The sequence below is a fragment of the Hemicordylus capensis genome, chromosome 4 (assembly GCF_027244095.1).
Source record: "Hemicordylus capensis ecotype Gifberg chromosome 4, rHemCap1.1.pri, whole genome shotgun sequence".
NCBI lineage: Eukaryota > Metazoa > Chordata > Lepidosauria > Squamata > Cordylidae > Hemicordylus > Hemicordylus capensis.
In genome coordinates, this window is record NC_069660.1 from 80,423,133 (window position 1) to 80,443,873 (window position 20,741).

The 20,741-nt window shown below is 41.2% G+C and overlaps 1 protein-coding gene across 3 annotated transcripts in view; it reads left to right on the forward strand.

The window, feature by feature from the left end:
• AHCYL1 (adenosylhomocysteinase like 1) overlaps positions 1 to 19,652 on the forward strand; it is a 77,069-nt gene extending 57,417 nt beyond the window's left edge. Inside the window, exons 7-18 of one of the 3 annotated variants that reach the window (XM_053246591.1) lie at positions 117 to 223; positions 1,203 to 1,319; positions 1,744 to 1,807; positions 4,529 to 4,617; positions 6,206 to 6,276; positions 6,582 to 6,676; positions 6,763 to 6,861; positions 7,526 to 7,594; positions 15,031 to 15,109; positions 15,950 to 16,070; positions 17,350 to 17,405; positions 19,310 to 19,652. In XM_053246591.1, the coding sequence (XP_053102566.1) occupies positions 117 to 223; positions 1,203 to 1,319; positions 1,744 to 1,807; positions 4,529 to 4,617; positions 6,206 to 6,276; positions 6,582 to 6,676; positions 6,763 to 6,861; positions 7,526 to 7,594; positions 15,031 to 15,109; positions 15,950 to 16,070; positions 17,350 to 17,356 (918 nt within the window). In that variant the 3' untranslated portion in view covers positions 17,357 to 17,405; positions 19,310 to 19,652. Of the gene's footprint in view, positions 1 to 116; positions 224 to 1,202; positions 1,320 to 1,743; positions 1,808 to 4,528; positions 4,618 to 6,205; positions 6,277 to 6,581; positions 6,677 to 6,762; positions 6,862 to 7,525; positions 7,595 to 15,030; positions 15,110 to 15,949; positions 16,075 to 17,349 lie in introns of those variants that run through there. The other 2 variants (XM_053246590.1, XM_053246592.1) reach the window with 2 other exon arrangements.
• Positions 19,653 to 20,741: the final 1,089 nt, after the last annotated feature.

The window sequence follows — 20,741 nt, forward strand, 5'->3', positions numbered from 1 at the left end:
CATAATGTAATGTTTCAATTCCATGTCAGAAGAAGCTCTGTTGTGTGTGTTTCAACAAAGTTACCTGTGTATTAGTAGCGGATGATCTGATCTGATTATATTTCCTATATTTTTAGATCTTGGATGATGGGGGAGACCTGACCCATTGGGTTTATAAGAAATATCCAAATGTATTTAAGAAGATCAGAGGCATTGTGGAAGAGAGTGTAACGGGTGTGCACAGGTAACCAAAAAAAGAAAAAAAGCTTGAAAATCTCCTTAAATATGCTCTTATGGCCTTCCCTATATCAAGTATCCAAAACTCATGGATACTCTTAATCATGAAGTTCCTCTTGGATAATAAAATTTTATCTCCATATTAGGAGCTGCAAGGTTAACAGGGTAAGTGAAGGCCATGCTAGTCCATAAAATATCTGTGTGGCTGAGCTAAGGCTGAAACAATGACCTTCTTGTACTAGTTCAGTTATTTCTCTGGATCTCCAGCTTTTGAGCATAACATCATGTTGATAAAGAGAAAATCTGTGTTTAATGTTCCACTGACCATCCCTTTCAGCCGTCCTATTCTCCATTAAACTTCAGCTTCATCTTAAGAACTGCTTGAGCTGTGGCTCTGCTTGAGCTACTTTTTTTCCATGCCTCCTGCCCCTTTGGTATTTCAGTGTTGAGTACTTGTAACTTACAAACTAATTCAGTTCTTAAAGTTTCCAATGATAATGACATTCTGTGTGGGTTGAGAAGCACTCGCATTGGAATAAAATGTAGGGTAGGGGAGACTCATGTTTCTTTGGCTATCCTTCTGGTGAATACTGATGCTCACTCCCAACGGTAACCTTGGATGGTTAATAAACTTGGCCTAGTCATGTAGGGTGAAGCATGTTTCTCTTGCTATGTACGGTAGTTTGAAAAAGCAATATATGATCCATAACGAATGTAGGTTCATTGGACAGGTGTTAAGATTGATGTTCTCAACATGTTTTGATAAAAATCTTTATCAAGGGAATATCTGTTAAAAACAATCAGGAGATAGACCAAATGATATTCCAATGTACAAACATATGAATATGATCACATGCCACTATCTGCAAATATGTTGGTACACCCAAGTTACCAGGTTCATCAGTCCTAGAGGCATCTTATAGCTTCACACTTTTTGGTCAAATAGATAATGGGTTTCTGAAATCTTCTCTGCCTCTTCTTTTCAGGTTATACCAGCTATCAAAGGCTGGGAAACTGTGTGTTCCAGCAATGAATGTTAATGACTCTGTCACCAAACAGAAATTTGATAATCTGTATTGTTGCAGAGAATCCATCTTGGATGGGTGAGTCTGACATAAAGCTTTATAGGGGAGAAACTTGGAAGATAGTCCCCAGCTTTTATCCCATGATAGTACACTCCCTACTAGTTTGGAATTTAAATCAAAACTGTGCTGTGATATTCAATTGAAGTGAAGATTTCCAGTGTTGGAACACATGCTGTTGTGCATACAAAAGGTCTCTGGTTCATTCTGTGGTATCTCCAAGGAGGGCTGGGGAGGACCTCTGACTGAAACCCTGAAGAACCATGGCCCGGCAGTGTAGACAATATTGAGCTTAGTGAACCAATGGCCTGACTTGATATAAGGCGGCTTCCTATGTATTAAGTGCATGGCCATATTATTGTGGAATTCTGGAGCATTGTGTTGAGTCAAGCATGTAATTTGCATGTAGCCAACCTCTCACTAAAGGTCTCTTTTTCTCCCACAGATTAAAGCGGACAACTGATGTGATGTTTGGAGGAAAACAAGTGGTGGTGTGTGGCTATGGTGAGGTGAGTTTCTGAATGATTTAGCAGCTCTCATTAGTGCACAGTAAAGAGCCACCTTTGCTTTACTATTCATTATCAGCTGTATTAGTTATCTGTCTTTTTTACTAGTAATGGCCTCTTATCGTGATTAATAAAAAGATGATTAGGAAGAAATTCTGTCATAACCAAAGATTATGCCTCTAATTGTAATGGCTCTTACAATAATTGCAGGCTTAAAATAATTGCAGGCAGATAAAGCAGATATTCTCACATCATTAGAAGAGTCTCTGCTCTCAACTGCATTTGTACAATAAAATCTGGAATATATTTAAGATATCCAGATTTTATATATTGTGTATTACAGTTGTGTAACTGTTGCACAAGCATGCTTGCAATAGCACAACACTAGTCTGGAGTAAAAGCTCCAGAGTTGGTGCAGCTAGCTAGCACAAGTGTTGTGCTAGTGCAGTGTCATTCTGCAAGTGGTTTGTTGCTCCGGATGTCAGCCCATACATGTTAGGGCCATACTAGTTCTGTGTGTTAAAATGCTGATCTGCTCCAACCGTGTTGAGAGGTTGGGGTAGGATATGAATTTGATGACAAAATGAGCATGTTGGTGAGTTCAGAATCTTCCCCTGTATTTCTTAATTCTTTTCCCCCTAATGTAGAGCACATACTCGAAACATATTGGGATATTGCATTAAACATATTTTCTGGAACTAAAGTACTAGAAATGATTGTCCTGGGTGAGGAACTGCAGGGAGAGAAACTGGGTTGTGAGAGAGTCTTAAATGCCTCCTCTTACTGATTTCTAGCTGACACAGAGAAACAGTAAGCTTAGTGGCGCTATCCTACCTGCAAAAAATATTAATAATATTCACATGTGAATAAAATGAGTCTCTACAGATGAACGGCTTGCCTCCCACATGGTAGGGTTTTCTGTAAGTATGGTTTGTGATATTTTTCTGCCATGCATTCTTGGATGTGGGAAAGACTGGAGTCTGTACCAAGTGGTAAGGTTTGTTCATGTTTCCTGCGTGGTTAGATAGTGATCAGCATTAGCAGTCCATGGGCTGGTGATGTTGAGTGGGAAAGGTGATCCCCTGATCTACAAGGTTTCATCATGGCTAGAGTGTTCTAAGGAACAGCTTGCCAACCCTGTCTTTTGTGAATTGTGTTCATGTTACACCATTCTACCCATATATTGTGTTTATATATGTTGAAAGATTTATCTATGGTGAGGTAATTTAGTTTTTCATTTATGTTTTGGTGTATGGAATAGGGATGTGCAGAATGTTCCGAGGTTGGAACGTTCTGCCTAAAAACAGGCCGTTTTGAGCTCAGAACAGAACACTCTTTTTAAAAGGTCCCGTTCCAAGTTCGGATCATTCCAACGCAATGTGAATTGTTCTGACCCTGGTCAGGGCACCATTTTGGAATCCAAAATGGTGGCGGAACAGGGGTCGTTCCTTTACATGGTTGTTCCAACAGAATGTTTTGCGCATTTTGCATTCCATTCCATGCTCGGAACACAAAGTGTGTTTTGTGCACACCTCTGGTGTGGAACAATGTTTCTTTGCTTTAAAAACAAAAAATAAAAAACCCAACAGTACTGTTGGATAGGGATGTGCACGAACTCCCAGGAGCGGGGGTGGGTGGGTGGGTATAATTTAAGGGGCAGGGAGAGTGCCCTTACCTACCCCGCTGCTTTACCCCAAACTGCCAGTGCAGGGCTGTAGCATACCTCCATGCAGCCCCAATCAGCTGCTTCCAGTATGACGCTGACTGTCAGTGTCATACCGGAAGTGGCTGACGCACATGTGCACGTGCATCAGCCACTTCCAGTACGATGCTGACTGGGGCTGCAAGAAGGTATGCTGCAGCCCTGCGCCAGTGGCTTTGGGGAGATCGTCAGCAGGGGGAAAGCGGCAGGGCAGGTAAGGATACCCTTCCTGCTCCTTAAAGGCTCCCCCCACCGCCTCTGAACCAGCTCGAACGCTGGACTTCCAAACCGGTCCAATGCTCCATAAAAGGAGCACCAAACCGGTTCGTGCACATCCCTACTGTCAGATCCCTGAAGTGCAAGTGCATACAAGTATGATTAATCTTTATTTTAATCTGTTAAATGAATTTGGGGGCGGTGTAGGGGTCCTCAGATTTTTATTCTTTGTTTGCTGAGGCTGTGCACATGTGTACCATAGATAATTTAAAATGAACAAGAAAATACTTTAAACATTGCATAATAGTTAAAAATCCATGGAAGCAACATTAGTACAAGTTAACTTTTAAGACTGAGGACAGAATAAACCATCTTATTTCTATAAAGAGAGAATCGAGAAGCAATAATAAGGTACTGCAGCAATGCACGGAGGGATAGGTAGAAGTAATGTCTTTGGACAACAGTTCCCAATGGACTGCTACAGAAATTACCTTTGAATTGGTGTTGCTGCAGTTTAGTACATATTTAAGAAACATTCGGAATTCCCCATGTTTCTCACATGGTAAGGTGGTCATTTGTGTTTACTGATTCCCTGTAGATCAAAGAATGCTGTGCTCACATACATTTGAGTTGTATGTAGAAATGCCACAGACCTACATTTCACAGCTTTTTTGGCCCACTTGCGCTTCATGCGTCTGGCGTGAACACAAAAGCTTATCCCACAGTAAATGATCTTGTGTTTAAGTTGTCACAAGAGATTCTTGTTTTTCTTTTGATTTTGTGACTGCTGTTCATGTGTATTGCAGGTTGGAAAGGGATGCTGTGCAGCTCTGAAAGCCCTAGGAGCCATAGTTTACATCACAGAGATTGACCCCATCTGTGCTCTTCAAGCCTGGTAAGAGATGAGGTATTGCAAATACTGCTGTCTGAGAACACTAGCCTCTTCTCTTACTGTTTGCTGTTTTCTTTGGGCCACTTCAGAAGGTTGAAATGAAGTCAGTCTGCTAAAGAAGAGCCTTCCTCTACACAGAACCTCACAATCAAAAGCTATCTTCATAAGAAGATAGACATCTTCAGGGGATCTTCCATCTCCTGTGCTCAAATGTTAGGTACTGCTTTGAGGGCTCCATCAATATATGCCACTGAGTTGTGCCCTCAAGCTCCATACCTAAATTAATAACCTCATTAGTCTGAAAAGATGACTGTGTTGATTAATAATGGTGGCTGATGAACAATTCACTTAGGCACATTTGTCAACATATGAAGAATATTAGACAAGAGGGAGCAATGAACTTTCAGGCAACCTTCTTTTAAACAGAACAGTAGATAGCCAGCAAGAAGGATAGTCATGAAGAGCTCCAGCACCAATCAGTCGTCTGATCTTAAGAACATAAGAACAGCCCTGCTAGATCGGGCCCAAGGCCCATCTAGTCCAGCATCCTGTTTCACACAGTGGCCAACCAGGATAGAATAAAGGGCACTACCCATTACCATGTATAGAAATGGTAACATCTAACCAGATTTGCCACTTGACTACTTCATAGTTACTTCATGGGATGTGATGTTCTCTCTAATTGACTTTTTAAGAGCATTTTAAACAGATATTATAGATCATCTATGTACCTCTGAAGGTGTTCTCTTCTGTCCTACAAATTCCTGTTTCTCTTCAGACTATCACATAATCAAGTCATCCTTTTTTCAGGGCTGCCACAAATCTTGGGAAATAGGTGTACATTCTTTTTCTGTCTCATGCAAGGCATAGGAATTGCTTCAGTGTGCAATAGGGCAATGTCCTGTGATTTAATCTGATATTTGTTCTGGGCTGGTATTCTGATCCTCAGTTTCTTCTGCTACTACTGCTGTTCCAGATAATATCAGTATTTTCAGTAACACCCATGAAATTTGTATCTGTGCTGAAGGGGATGAGGTGGAAGTGAGGCATCCATAAGAAATGTTTTGAGCCCAAGAACTTTGAATTGTTCAAGAAATGTTCCTCTTTGATCACCCCTGTTCTTCCAAATAGAGCCAAACAGGTGTTGGCCTATACTTTAATAACATTTTCTTTTTAAGGGAACAGAGACCCAGTTCTTATAAAACTTTAGTTAAAATATTCTTGTATTTCTGTTATCTAATGTTCAAGAAAAGCAAAATGACCATAAATGGTCCTTTGCATCAAAGATTTATCATCTAATATCTCCTCACATTCCAGTTGCCATTGTTTCTTTCATAAGTGAAAACTTGCTGAGAACTGCAGTTATAGGGTACTTCATGAAAGTGGACTGTTAAAAAGCAATACATTTTAAATAATCATGGAAGAGCACTTGGTACACAGTTTCACTGTAACATTGGCAGTGGCAGATCTAAGTTTACATCAGACTTGGAGGAACTGAGTGTTTGGTTTTTACATGGTCAGAGCAGCTTGAATATCCCTGTTTGGTTTCTCATTGCTGTGGTCATTTACTGTCTGTCCTTCTTTTTGGCAGTATGGATGGGTTTCGGGTAGTGAAGCTCAATGAAGTCATTCGCCAGGTGGATGTGGTGATAACCTGCACAGGTAAAGCAGTCTGAGAGGGCCAGAGAGAATATGTGTATGTAGTCATATTATTTATTCCCAGTCCCAAGATTCTTCCAGTTCTGTCTTCTTGTCCACTAACAAGGTAATATTTATGTTTGATCAGAAAGTATTTTCCTACTCAGAGTTCAGTGTGTAAGTAGATCTCAGATTTTCTGGAGATACACGGGAAATGTAAGCTGTATCACTGGCTGATCTGTTCCACATGCAGCTTTGAAATTACAGCTTTAGCTTTAGGGAACATATAACAGTTCAAATCTGGCCTCAGCAGTGTCTTTTCATTTTAGGCAATAAGAATGTGGTGACTAGGGAACACTTGGACCGTATGAAGAATAGCTGCATTGTATGTAATATGGGACATTCCAACACTGAAATTGATGTGGTGAGCTTCTATTAAATGTAATTACTCTTCCAGCTTGTTTAACAAAGCCTGGTGGCTGAACTTTGTCTCACTCTTTCCTCTTTCAGGCTAGTCTTCGTACTCCAGAGCTGACCTGGGAGCGTGTACGTTCTCAGGTGGACCATATAATCTGGCCTGATGGCAAGCGAGTTGTGCTCCTAGCTGAGGTATGTCCAGGAAGGCCTAAATGGAAGCTACTGTATATAGATGACATTATAAGGTGTTTCTAGCTGCTTTTCAAGTTCCAGATTAAAAGATCTGGATTAAAAGATGTGGGCATCCGTTTTGGCTAGGTACAATGCAAGCAAGGACAAGCCATTGTGCTGGGAAGAGAATATAAGACTGGGAGAAGGAGATGAAGGGGGGTGTTTGCTGTAAAGCAGAAACCACACCAGATGATGTGATATAGCCAGAGATCCTGTGTTAGACAAACAAGTGGGGATGTTGATTTGGGGAGGTCTCAAACTTTCTGCGAATTAGAACATAACTTTTTTTCTGCTAAACCATTCCTGTCCTTTTGGGTTCAGTACAGATTTTAACAAGTGAAGTGATTCTTTTATTGAGAAAAGTTACCTTCATCTGGTAACATATGTGGTGGTTATACCTAGACACATCCAAACTACTTAGGCATATTACAAGTCTGTCATGTCTAAAAGAGTTCAACTAGGAGCATGGCTTCTGATATTCCCAGATCTCTCTTGGAACTGCTGATGAGAAGGTTTTTAAAAGTATTTTTAATCTGAAATATTGTGCATAATTTACATGGCTCCATCTGTGCTTGCCATATGGTGATTTCTCAAGATTGTTTCCCCCCCTATCCTGTCATTCTAGGGACGACTTCTCAATCTGAGCTGTTCAACTGTTCCTACCTTTGTTCTGTCTATCACAGCTACTACTCAGGTGTGTAACTGCGAAATCCTTAGCCTGCAGGCCTCTGTGCCTTGTGTCCTGTTTGTAATGTTTTGTGTTCTTAAGGTTGGGAAATGTAAGCAGAAGATATCGGTGCCTATGCTAGTTTTCCAGCTGCTTAAGTCTGAGCAAAAGCGTATCTTTTGAACTATGCTTTGCCTGTCAGTTTAAATTAATAGTATTAAATATTACAAATTGAGCTGTTGTGGTGTAATGATAATGTTGCATTAGGACCAGGGAGACCCAAGTTTAAATCCCCACCCAGACATGAAACTCACTGGGTGACTCTGAGCCAGTCATATCTCTCAGCCTAACTTGCATCGCAGGGTTATTGTAAGGATAAATATAACCATGTATATTGAAGGAAGAGTGGGATGTAAATGTAAAAAAAGACAGCCATAAATTCTGTACCCAAATTTGGCCTCCATTAAAGGTTAATGCATAATATGTGGAATTTGGGGGCCCAAAACCTAGCGAAAGTAGAAAAACAGAGGATGAGAAGCATATGGGTAACAGAGTCAGGTGATCTATAGCATAACTAAGAAACCATTTATTTGTTTAGCTTCATAAGTTTCTCTTCAGTGACAAAACTTAGGGCAGCATAAAGTTTAAAGCAGAATTAAATCCTGCAAAAGAGCAGTAAAAATCACAAAAGTAGCCAGAGTTATTAAAATCCAGCATAAGCCATAAAGCAGTGCTAAAACTTGTTATAAAACATACAGGAATGCCAAAGCAGATACTTTTTGTGTGTGTGGTGTTGAAAAGGTATGAAGGTTAGTGCTGGGTAGGGATGTGCAGACAGGTTCAACGTCGAACCGGTTCAATTTGACAGTTCGGGGTCGAACTGAACAACACCCTGTTCAGTCTGACCCCAGATGGAAACACACACACACCCCACCAGCCGGCCTGTTCAGGGGGTTTGCAGGTGTGGTTTTTTTGTTTTTGTTTTTAAATTTAAAACATTTTTTAAACTTACCCCTTCTGGAGGGGTTCTCCAAGGTGGCAGGGGGCTGTGGAGATTCCCCCCTCCCCCGCCCAGCCTCTCTTCTAAAACTGGCCTGTCCGGCTGTTCTTCAGCCTGTGGCCATTTTGGAGGCTGCTGGGCCTGCACAATGGGCCTCGCATGGCTTGGCATGACCCGGGCCACACGGGCCCATTGCGTAGGCACAGCAGCCACTAAAATCGCCACCACACTGGCGGGAAACAGCCAAACGGGCTGGTTTTAGAAGGAAGGGAGGCCAATGGGGAGAGGGGGAAGCTTCACAGACCCCCTACCACCAACCGCCACCTTGGAGCACCTCCCCCAGAGGGAGTAAGGTGTTTTTTTTTTAAGTTCACGAAACCCCCTCCCCCGAACCAAACTGGGGGTGGGTGGGTTCAAGGGGTGCCGGACCAAACTGGCCCAGTCCAGTTTGGACTCAAACCAAACTGGACCAGCCGGTTCCGTGCACACTCCTGGTGCCAGGCAAGCTTTTCTGGGAATGGCATTGCATATGTGCGGTGCCACAGCCAAGAAAGTGCATTCTCGGATTACCAGCTAACAATTTCAGATGATTTGTTGCCAGGGCAGGGGAGAGACAAGGATTTGGAGGATGCCTCAGATGAAGAATGCAAACTTTTGATAATCTTATGTGTGAAAAAAATTTTAAATAGCCAAAACCTTTTATAGTTTTATAGGTAAGCATGGTAGGGGGATAGGGAGTTAAGCAAGTTGCTGAAACCCTATCCTGGAACTCCAGGAAGCCCTAGCTCTCATCTAATTTTTGAGCTTTTCCTGTGCCCTGTCCATAGGTGTTCCAGGATTTTCACTGCAATCATAATGGCACTTCACACTTTTAAGGAATTGTCAGTGTTCTCAAGATGCCCGATTCTGCCCTTAAACAGAGAACCCATAGACAAATGAATACATACATCTGCTGCAAATTCTCTTACCCTTCTTCTTTTTAAAAAAGAAGCCTGAACAATACTATAAGGAGAGCCCTGCTGAATCAAGCTGAGGAGCATAGGAAGCTGGCTTTCACCAAGCCACAGACTATTGATTCATCTATCTCAGTATTGTCTACACTGACTAGCAGCAGTTCGCCATGGTTTCAGGCAGGAGTCTCACACAGCCCTACCTGGAGATACCAGGGAGTGGAGCTGGGACTTTCTGCATTCTGCAGATGCTTTTCCATTGAGCTATGGCCCCATCCCCTAATATCTTATAATCACATGTAGTCACTCATCCAATTGCAAATCAAGGCAGGCCCTGCTTAGCAAAGGGGGCAAATCATGCTCACTGGCACAATACCAGCTCTCTGCCCCACCACAAGATTAGTCCTGTCTAGTCAAGCATCCAGTTTCCCACAGTGACTGGTCAGATGCCTCTGAAAAACCCATAAGCAAGTGAAGGTATTTTCCCTCTCCCACTATTGCACCTCTGCAACTGGTATTCAGAGGCATACTCAGCTACATACTGCTTCTGAACCTGGAGGTAGCATTGTATGTATGTATGTATGTATGTATGTATCAAACTTCTATACCGCCCAAACTTTCATCTCTGGGTGGTTAACATAAAACAATTAAAACACATATAAAAATTTAAAACAATCCAACAATTTAAAATCAACCATAAAATTAAAACAGACAGTTTTAAAAATCTGGGAAATCTTGGGTGGAAAGATGGGTTTTCAGGTGTTTTTTAAAAATTGCCAGAGATGGAGAGGATCGTATCTCAACAGAGAGCACATTCTACAATCTTGGGGCAGTAACCAAGAAGGCCTGTCTCTGTGTAGCCACCAGACAAGTTGGTGGTAACTGGAGATGGTCATCTCCTCAGATGACCTCAGTGGGTAGTGTGGCTCATAGTGAAGAAGATGCTCTCTTAAGTACCCAGGGCCTAAGCTGTTTAGGGCTTTCTAAGTTAAAACTAGCACTTTGTATTTTGCCCAGAAACCAATTGGTAGCCATTGATATACAGGTGGACCTCATTATCCACGCGGGTTCCATTCCCGCATATTACCAGAGATAATGAAACTGTGGATAACGAATTATTCTATGGGAATGGCTCCCATGGACAAAATGGCAGCCAGAAATGACCTCTGAAGTCACTTGCAGCTTTCTAGGAACGGTGGATACGTGGGTTTTAACTATTTTATGTCAGTGGATAATCAAACTGGGTGTCAATCAGACACCTGTGAAATCGCAGATATAGTTTCTACGTAAAATGACATTCTCCTGTACTTGTTTCTGTGAATTTGTCTAAATCCTATCCTTTCTAAATACACCTACGCTAGTGGCCATCACCATGTTTTGTGGCAGGAAATTCCATTATGTGCTGTTGTGAAGAACTACTTCATTTTGCCCATCTTAAATCTCCTGTCAGTCAGTTTCATTGGATGATCCATGGTTCTAATGTTGTGAGTGAGAGAAAAACTTATCTGAATCCTCTTTATTCACATAATGCATAGTTTTATAACCCTCAGTCATGCCCCTGCCCCGGTTGCCTTTTTTCTAGACTTAAAAAAGTCCCAAACACTGTTGCCTTTTCTCACATGCTCCAGCACCCTGATCATTGTGGTTGCCCTCTTGTATACTTTTTCCAGCTCTGCAATATCCTTCCTGAGATGCAGCGACCAGAACTGTACATAATATTCCAAATGTGGTTGCATTATAGATTTGTATAATCGCATTGTTATAACAGTTTTGTTTTTGTTTTCCCCCCTAATGATCCCTAGCATAGACTTTGACTTTTTCACAGCTGCCCCACTGTGGCATGCCAGTATACTATTTTCATATGTGCCTTGGAAAACATAGTTTTCAGTGTGGAGAGGCTAAAACCCATTGGAAACAAATAGATGGAATGTATGTTTATGTAGCTGAGCTTCTAAAATTTTAATGCTACTTTTTAGCATTAGTCCTCAAAGCAGATCACAACAATATATAAAAACAACTTAAATTCAGCTAACATTTTTTAAAGCATCATAAAATAGACAGCAGAAGAGCTAGGCAAAACATGAAATCAAAAGCACGAATGAAAGACTATCTTTAAAAAAAAAAGTCCAAGATCAGGGGTGGGCAGATTGGCCTCTTGGGAATTCTTGGCTGTGGTGACCAGACTTTGGAAGTCCCTGTACTGTGTAACCACCAACTATATTCCTGATGAGAGACGAACTCGGAGCAGAGCTTCCCCTTTAGATCAAACAGGACATTTAAATGGCATGGGTTCAAGGAACCTGAAGAGCACCTGCTCCCATACAACCCTGAGGAACAAACCTGGGTTTTCAGAGAGAGTGTTCCCCATCTCAAATGGGCTGTATCACCATTCCTGGGATCAGCTTTCCTACTGACCAAGAGCACTTCTGTCTTGTTTGGATTAGTGTTGCACATACACACATTTGAGGCCCCAGGGGAAGACCTTATCCCTGTGGATCTTATAAAAAGTAACCTGGGCTTTTTAACCTGGGTGGGCCCCAGTTCTGGTATCGTTATTTACACATATTATTTATTTATTTATTATTTATTTATTCAGTTTTTATACTGCCCTTCCGAGCTGGCTCAGGGCGGTTTACAATTAATATTGACTCCCAAGGTCGCATTCTCAGGGATTGGGGGTTGGCGATCATTGTCCCCATATTCAAAAAGGGACACAGGGATGACCCTGCCAATTATAGGCCAATTAGTCTGCTCAATACCATCAGCAAGCTGTATGCCAGACGCATATATGAGAAATTCAAGGACTGGCTAGAACAAGAAGTAGTGTTGGTGGACGAACAAGCAGGTTTTAGGGAAGACGGATCTACATCTGACCAGTGCCTGGTGCTCCAACATCTCATTGAAAATTTTTCCTCTAATAACTCCTCCTCCCTGTATGCTGCCTTCATAAACCCTAAGGCCGCATTTGACTCTATCTACTCTGAGTTAAGCTATGGGGAAAGCTTGAATCTACCACAATAGATTGACATCTGCTTTTTCTAATCTACGCCTTCCACACTGATACAACACTCAGAGTGAGATATAGCCCTCAAAGACACCTCACAAACCCTGTACCAACCCAGAAGGGAGTCAAACAAGGCTGTATCCTAGCCCCACTTCTGTTTAATTTTTACATCAGTGCTATGGTGAGCTTTCTGAACAACTGATTTCCACCCTCCCAAGTTGGCTGAAATCATCCATCTCCATCCTACTCTATGCTGATGATGCTACAATCCTCTCAAGGACCCCTATAGGCCTCAGAAGGGCGCTGGTGGCTTTGTCACAGTATTGCAAAGATGAACAACTTGAAATAAGTTACCAAAAAACTAAGATCATGTCCTTCGCCAGAAGACCAAAGATCCACTGTTGGAATGATGGCCATAGAATTGGACAGGTCACCTGTTTTACATATATGGGGGTGGTCCTCCAGGCCTCTGGCATATGAAAGGCCCACTGTGAACACACCCTAGCGGCAGAGGAGCACCGCTACCATCTTGAGGTTTCTTCAAACTAGAGGTGGTCATTATGTACCTGCAGCACTCAGACTATATGAAGCCAGGCTGCTGGCACAATTACTCTATGATGCCCACCCAGGTTCCCCCTCTAACTTTAGTATATACGAGCGTGTCCAGTCTAAATTCCTAAGAGCGGCCTTACAGGTGCCTAGCTGTATCTCCAGTGCCACTCTGCATCTGGAAAGTGGCATGATAAAATTTGAGGCTAAAGTTTGGATGACTGCTCTCAATCACTGGCTCAAACTAGCTCTTTGCCCACAGGGTCTGACCCCATTAACACTGCAGGACAATTTCCAATCATCATGGAAGCAGGCAGTTGATAATAAAGTGGCACTATTGGGCCTCTCCCCGTCTCACCTCCTTGCTATGGGCAGTGACAAAGCGAAAATGGCCATCAAACAGAGGGGCCTGGATACAGAACGTCAGGTGGATCTAAGCATGGTTCCTGGCTATCAGGCCTTGGACAGCTCTAGGTTCACGGTATCCCCCCCTACATATCTTACCCAGCTGGAAATATCCAGCCACAGAAGGACGTTCACCCTCACCTGCTGTCATGCCCTTCCATCTGCTGTTTTGGAAGGTAAATATAGGAAGATCTCATTTACGGAAAGGCTCTGCCCCTGTGCTTCTGGGGAGGTGGAAACCACTGAACACATACTCTTGAATTGTCCATTTTATAAAGATAGCCGGGAGAGGCTCATACTTCCTCTGCTTTGCAACTACCCTGGCCGCTCCAGTCAAGTCTACGGTAAGATGCTGCTCTCGGATGAAAAGCGAACCTTCACGTACAATGTTGCTAGGTTCTGCGCAGCAGCATGCAAGATCCGTCGGACCCTGACTGCCAGTCCATAAACCGTGATTTTAACTACTGACTAATTTATTCTAACATGTATTTTTAAGTATTTTTACTATCTTAGTTGCCTTTAACTTATAGTTATATATGTACTTATATATTTAACTATGTTTTACCTTCATTCTATTAGACATTCCGTTAGAGTTGTATTCCCCTATAGACCAATTTTTATATAGATTGTATCAAATTGTTTATATTAGTTAGTTGTTTTATTTGTTTTATTAGTCTTATTAACTACTTTCCCTTATTTTTAGCTGTCCCACTTTTACCTTTTAGTATATTTTATAGTTTAAACATATAACACAATTTTATTGTAGGGCAGTAACTGGCTATTGTGATGCATTTTTAGTATTTGATGTTTTTTCCATGCCCTTGTATGCTTTTTATTCTTGTGCTGGTCTAGGACCGTAATAAAGATTGATTGATACACACATTTGAATGTTCATGCATAATACAGGGAGGTTGGAAGGCCCAATCTCTCCAATAAAATAAGCTATGCAACAACGTTTAGGAATTGTGGTGGAGGTGTGAAATATCGCATTTTCCTATCTCATATTTTCATTTTGAACCCACAAAGTTATACAGTCAGTTTCCCTTTCAATTAACTTGGTTTATTGTGTTCCAACAAACCCTCACTTCAGCTTGGTAAGCTTTTAGAAAATGTGTTAATTTCCCTAAAAGCATGGAGATGTTGATCCTCTAAATACCTTATTACAGGCTAATAGACCACCTTAAGTGGCGCAGTGGGGAAATGCTTGACTAACAAGCAGAAGGTTGCTGGTTTGAATCCCCACTGGTATGTTCCCCAGAAACACCTATATCGGGCAGCAGTGATATAGGAAGATGCTGAAAGGCATCATCTCATACTGCGCGGGAGGAGGCCATGGTAAACCCCTCCTGTATTCTACCAAAGACAACCACAGGGCTCTGTGGGCGCCAGGAATCAAAATTGACTTGACGGCACACTTTACTTTACCAGCTAATAGGTTAGCCTCCAGGCATGTCAAAACCACATTAATGATTTTTCAGTATGTGCTGGAAAGAATGAATAAAGTCTGCAGTTGTTACTTCCACTCTCTCTCTCCCTCCCTCTCTGATCTTTATAGGCTCTGGCTCTGATTGAACTTTACAATGCTCCTGAGGGACGATACAAACAAGATGTGTACCTACTGCCTAAAAAGATGGGTGAGAAATAAATGGCAGAATCCTTATTTGTAATATGTTGACCAGTGTGGGGTTACCTCACTTTTCAAATGGCCTTTTAGACACTGGATAATTGTCATAATGTACATTTGCAATGCACCTTGTTTGATCTGTTGTAGTTTATTGCTGTGATTGATGGTAAACCTGAGGATATAACCAATTGATGTTCCTACATGGGTATATCTCAAGGTGGGAAATAAATCTAAAAATCAAATGTTATGTGTCTGCAGCAAAATGAAAATGTGAAATTCACTAACAGGGACTACATAGTACCTGATTATTCTCCTAAATGGAAATTCTATCTGTACTCTGCAGGGTTCTCTAATATAGTATTACTATTTCTCCCTACCAGTACATTGATGGGATGACTTGAATATGAAAAACACAAGGGATAAGAATCTGCTGTGCTTCTGGCAAGAACTATAAAATCAAAACATCTGTTTAATATGGATTGAGTGTGGAATAGTAGATTCCAAGGTTATGCTGTCTCTCCCATTATAACCAGTCTCATCAGTGACTTCAGTCTAGAAACTTCATACCTTTCTAAAGTTCCAAGTCTGAATGCTGCAGCACAAAGCCAAGAAAATACTCTACTTATGTACTGCCCTAGTGTCCATACAATCTCTATTTGACCTTAATAGAAAGAACTATAGATTTGCTCTGCTAGACCTGCAATTTGGCTTTATGTTGCATTTAGAACTGGTGAGAACACCTTTCAGGATTAGCTTCTTCTCAAAGATGTCTTTGTTCCGTTAAAGTGTACAGGAAAGTGGAGGCTTTTATAATCTACTCTTGTAAACTGTCTGTCTTTGCTCTTTCTAGATGAATATGTTGCCAGCTTACACCTGCCTTCATTTGATGCCCATCTGACAGAACTAACGGATGATCAAGCAAAATATCTAGGACTCAATAAAAATGGGCCCTTTAAACCAAACTATTACAGGTAACTATCTCCGTGAGGGGAAATTGAAAGTTACTTAAGCAGAAGTCCTGTGATACAGATACAAATCATAGTTTGAATTGTAGGTTTCTGTAGTTTTGTAATTGATTTTGAGTGATATGGGAAATTAAAGTTCAAGTCTTGCTTGGCTTTAAAACTTAAAAAGGCTGTCTTTGGTAAGCAGCCTTTCATAAGAAAAGCCCTGCTGGATCAGGCCCAAGGCCCATCTAGTCCAGCATCCTCTTGCACACAGTGGCCCACCAGATGCCGCTGGAAGCCTACAGGCAGTTGAGGGCATATCCTCTCTCCTGCTGTTACTCCCCTGCAACTGGTATTCAGAGGCATCCTGCCTCTGAGACTGGAGGTGGCCTATAGCCCTCTGACTAGTAGCCATTGATAGACCTCTCCTCCATGAAGTTCTCCAAACCCCTCTTAAAGCCATCCACATTGTTAGCTGTCACCACATCTTGTGGCAGAGAATTCCACAATGCATTGTGTGAAAAAGTACTTCCATTTGTTGCTCCTAAATTTCTTGGCAATCAATTTCATGGGATGATCCCTGGTTCTAATGTTGTGTGAGAGGGAGAAAGAGTTCTTTTTCTTCACACCGTGCATGATTTTATAGACCTCTATAGTCTTTGTTGTAAACTAAATAGCCCCAGGTGTTGTAGACTTGCCTCATAAGGAAGATGCTCTAGGCCCCTAATCATCTTGGTTGCCCTCTTCTGCACCTTTTCCAGTTCTACAGTGTCCTCTTATAGATGTGGTGACCAGAACTGTATGCAGTACTCCAGGTGTGGCCTCACCATAGTTTTGTATAAGGGCATTACCATATTAATGATAATGAGCCATTTTTGGAAGGGCAGTATAGAAATCAAATGAATGAATGAATGAATGAATGAATATTAGCCGTTTTATTTTCAATCCCTTTCCTAATGATCCCTGGCATGGAATTGGCCTTTCACAGCTGCCACACATTGAGTCCAAGTTTCCAAGATGGTTGTGAGGCTGTTTGTGACCATAAAGGGATGTAGATACAACAAAAGATACAGGCATAGTATAACAATCTTCTAGTTTCATTAAATTAAAATAACTTGAATTAAAATAACTATTGCCAACTCAGGATGTATTTATTGATTGATTGAACGAAGGAGGACTGGAATTGCACTGACTAGAGCAACTGTGCTGAAATGAGGGTTCCACTCTAAGGCAGGAGTGCTAGTAGTTGATGCTGTGATTTGTGTGGATATCCAGTTCTTGACTTTGGCTTCCTCTGCTCTAGGTACTGATGGACCATAATGCTGAAGACCAGACCACATAATCTACACAAGAGCTTTGGCAAGAATATTTTTAAAGAACTTTCAGAAACGTTTAATTTTTTTTTCTTTCATTAATTTGATTTTATTGTGCCCCTCATTCCATTTTAATATTATTTCCCTGTCTTTGTCTGACCCTGCAGACAATCTGAGATTCCCCTGCTGCATCACCACTGATACAGTATATTTCCACTTCCTCACCTCTGTTACTAGGAGGAGGATTTCCTTTCATGATGAAGGGCTTTTCTTTTCTTGTGGTGACTATTTTTTTTTAATTTAAAAGTCTCCAGTGCACCTTAGTTCTAGTTGGTATATCTGCAAAATATTAAGAGTACTATTTTTCCTGTGTGGAATTATCTGCAAATTCTAAATTGCCTTAATGAGCCCAATTTGTTAGCTGCTAGATCATTGCTCCTTTTCCTGCACTGGAACAGAGTTGACACCTTGTGGCCAGCTAGGTTATAGGTATATATTCAACAAATACCTAATCCTTGGTCTGAATTGTTTGTGGGGGAAATTTCTGTTAATTTCTGTGGGGCTGAATTTCAAATACTGTTTATGATCAGCTAGGCTATTTTTCCTACATAAAATGTGTAGCTGCATGCCTGATTACACTAAGCTTAAGGTCAGTTTTACCTTAAGTTGTTAGGGGGTTAGTCTTAATTGAAATGGATATTATCTATCCACTGTCTTCACCTCTCTGGAGGTTTTAGATTTTATTTTTGCTTGCTTTCATCAAGCCAAGATAAGCCAATATTATATTTTAAAAAGCCATGGTGGGAATTCCTTTTTCCTCCTGAATTGGAGAATTTTAAGGCAAAATATTTCAGTTAATACATTGCAGAATTGTTTGGGGATCACTAAGAATCAGATCAACCACTTTGAGCCAAGATGATCTTCCCTGTGCTCCAGCCCTTCATATACACAACATAGGAGATGCTTGGATGATGTAACAGCTTAGCTTCTCAGATCCTATTAAAAATGATTCATTGTGTAAAGCATCTCCATCTTCAGGCTCCATTTGTAGCAAATGAATATTGAAGATGGAATCCTTTCCCATCATCACTGCTATTTTAAATGCTCTGATTTAATTACCTTATCTTAGTAGGCTAGTGTATTTTGTCCAGATAACAAGATTCACTGACCGCTTCTATGAGATCATACTGCAGCCCAGACTTCATATTTTAGTTCCATGAAAAAGAGGGGAAGCCCCAGCACCTTTAGAGAGAGACACATTTAGCTTAAGGAGGGTGGTTCAATCAAATAAATGTTGCCATGTCTGATCACTTCAAACTTGTGCTGAAGCCTCAAAGAGCAGTGACAAGCCAGACACTATTGTGAAGCATAGTAAATACATGACCAACCTTGAACTTTCTGTCTTTTTATGTAACTTTGCAGAAAACTTAATGTAAATACAGATGACATTTCGAACCCCATGTTCATTAAATCTGACAGTTGTATGATCCACACTGGGTTGGGTAGACTGTGGTCCTCCTCGGTAGTCTTTCACTGAGGAGCATAAGTAGCCTGTGATTTGATGAGGAGCCTGATAGCCACCAAACCTTAGTACACCCATAATGCCTGCTATATAATTTTCCAAGTCGTAGATTACTTTTATCTCAATGTACAATCTGTCCAAGATAGCTGCCCGCTTCCTCTTTGACAGTTGCATGATGGCAGCTAGGCTTTACACAGTGGTGCAGGCCCATGACTGACTTTAATGCAGAAGCTCCTCCCTCCCGCAGCTCATCTGATCAACCCAGTTTCCCAGAATGTGGCTCTAAATTATGTTTGGCCAAAATGATCTTCCTTCTTGCTGAAGTAAGCCCTGGCCTCAGTGTACTCGGCTTCCTCTTCAACTGGTCTTTCAGTTTGTTTGCCACTTACCACAATGGTTGTCTGTCATTTTGTTTCTTAATTCTGCAGCTCTAGTACCGCAGGCGCTGTTCCCTGGATTGGTTTAATCACACGGAGCCAAGTCTGTGTCCCTCCTGAAGCTCAGCAGGGCTCCTACATTCCATTTGTCTGCCTCTGTGTTGCAGTGTCAATAGATACCTTAGCTAAGGGCTCCATCTCAGTATAAGCCATGGAATAACTTCTCATGCCTGGCGACACCTCAGTTCAGTCAGAGGGAGCATGTTATAGCATCAACCCAGGTGGGGATAGGTTTATTTTGTATATGAATGATTTTTAATGAATGCAATATTAATCCTTGCAGATGAGCAATAAATCATTACGCAAAGTCTGAATAAAATGAGCAGAAAAACTACCTCTGCCTTTGTCTTGAGAGCTTTTTTTGATTTAAACAACAACAACATAAAAACCTAATAGGGCTCTTCTGGGTAACCAACCAGATGCAGGAATATGTGATGTCTGAGAAAACAAGTTGCCTGCTCAGTTCCAGGGAGGAGGCAAGCTGATTGCTCAATTTCAACTGCAAGATTTCAGTTTTCATCCTTTGGCAAGCCATTTATCTTGATGTGGGTTGAAGAGACCTACAAATCCCTACCTTAAGGACAAGGAATGGCTTGACAGTTCCTCCTCCTCCAAATAAGCTTTATAGGAAGGGAACAACTTCCATCTTACCAGCATTAGTAGCTGGCTACAAAGGATTGAAAGAGAACCTTATATTCATGCTTTTCCATGCAAACACTCCAAATGTAGGGCACTTGGTTCCCATTGCCACTAAACATCCAGAGAGAGAAAATTGCAGATCGGCCTTCATTTCAGTCAGTCATCTTATGATACCGGATAGATCTAAATTAAATTGCAATCAAAATCATATAATTCCTGAGCTGAGACAGATTAATAGATTGGATATTGCTTGAATATTCATTTAAAATTCATAAAGAGCTGGTGTAATGTAATGCCTCTGAGACTAAGCCTTGAATCAAGACTTCCCTTGTTTGAATTTTTCCAGTGCCATGAACTCACTAGGTGGCCTTAGGCAAGCCACTCTCTTGGAGCCTCAACTCCCCAGCTGCTATATGGAGATACTACCTTACAGGGTTGTTGTAAGGATTACAAGAAGATAATTCATGTGAAGTTGTTTGAGTACTTGAAAGCACTATTCAGATGTCTTAATAAAGTGTCTGTGTTCTTATGTTAGCTCAGGCTAGTTTTAAATATGAAAGGATACAAAACTATTTAGTCACAACTACTAAATAACCTGCTAAAATGAAAGCCATTCTCATACTGAACACTGGTAAAGGCACTTGCACACTTTTAGCTAGGAAACAATGATGTAAGCATCTTTTAAAGTCATTGTTTCCCAGCTAAAAATGGGAGAGTACCTTTGCCAGTGTTGAGTATATGAGAGACTGATGGAATTTCTAGATGAAAACATCAGTGCAGCTAA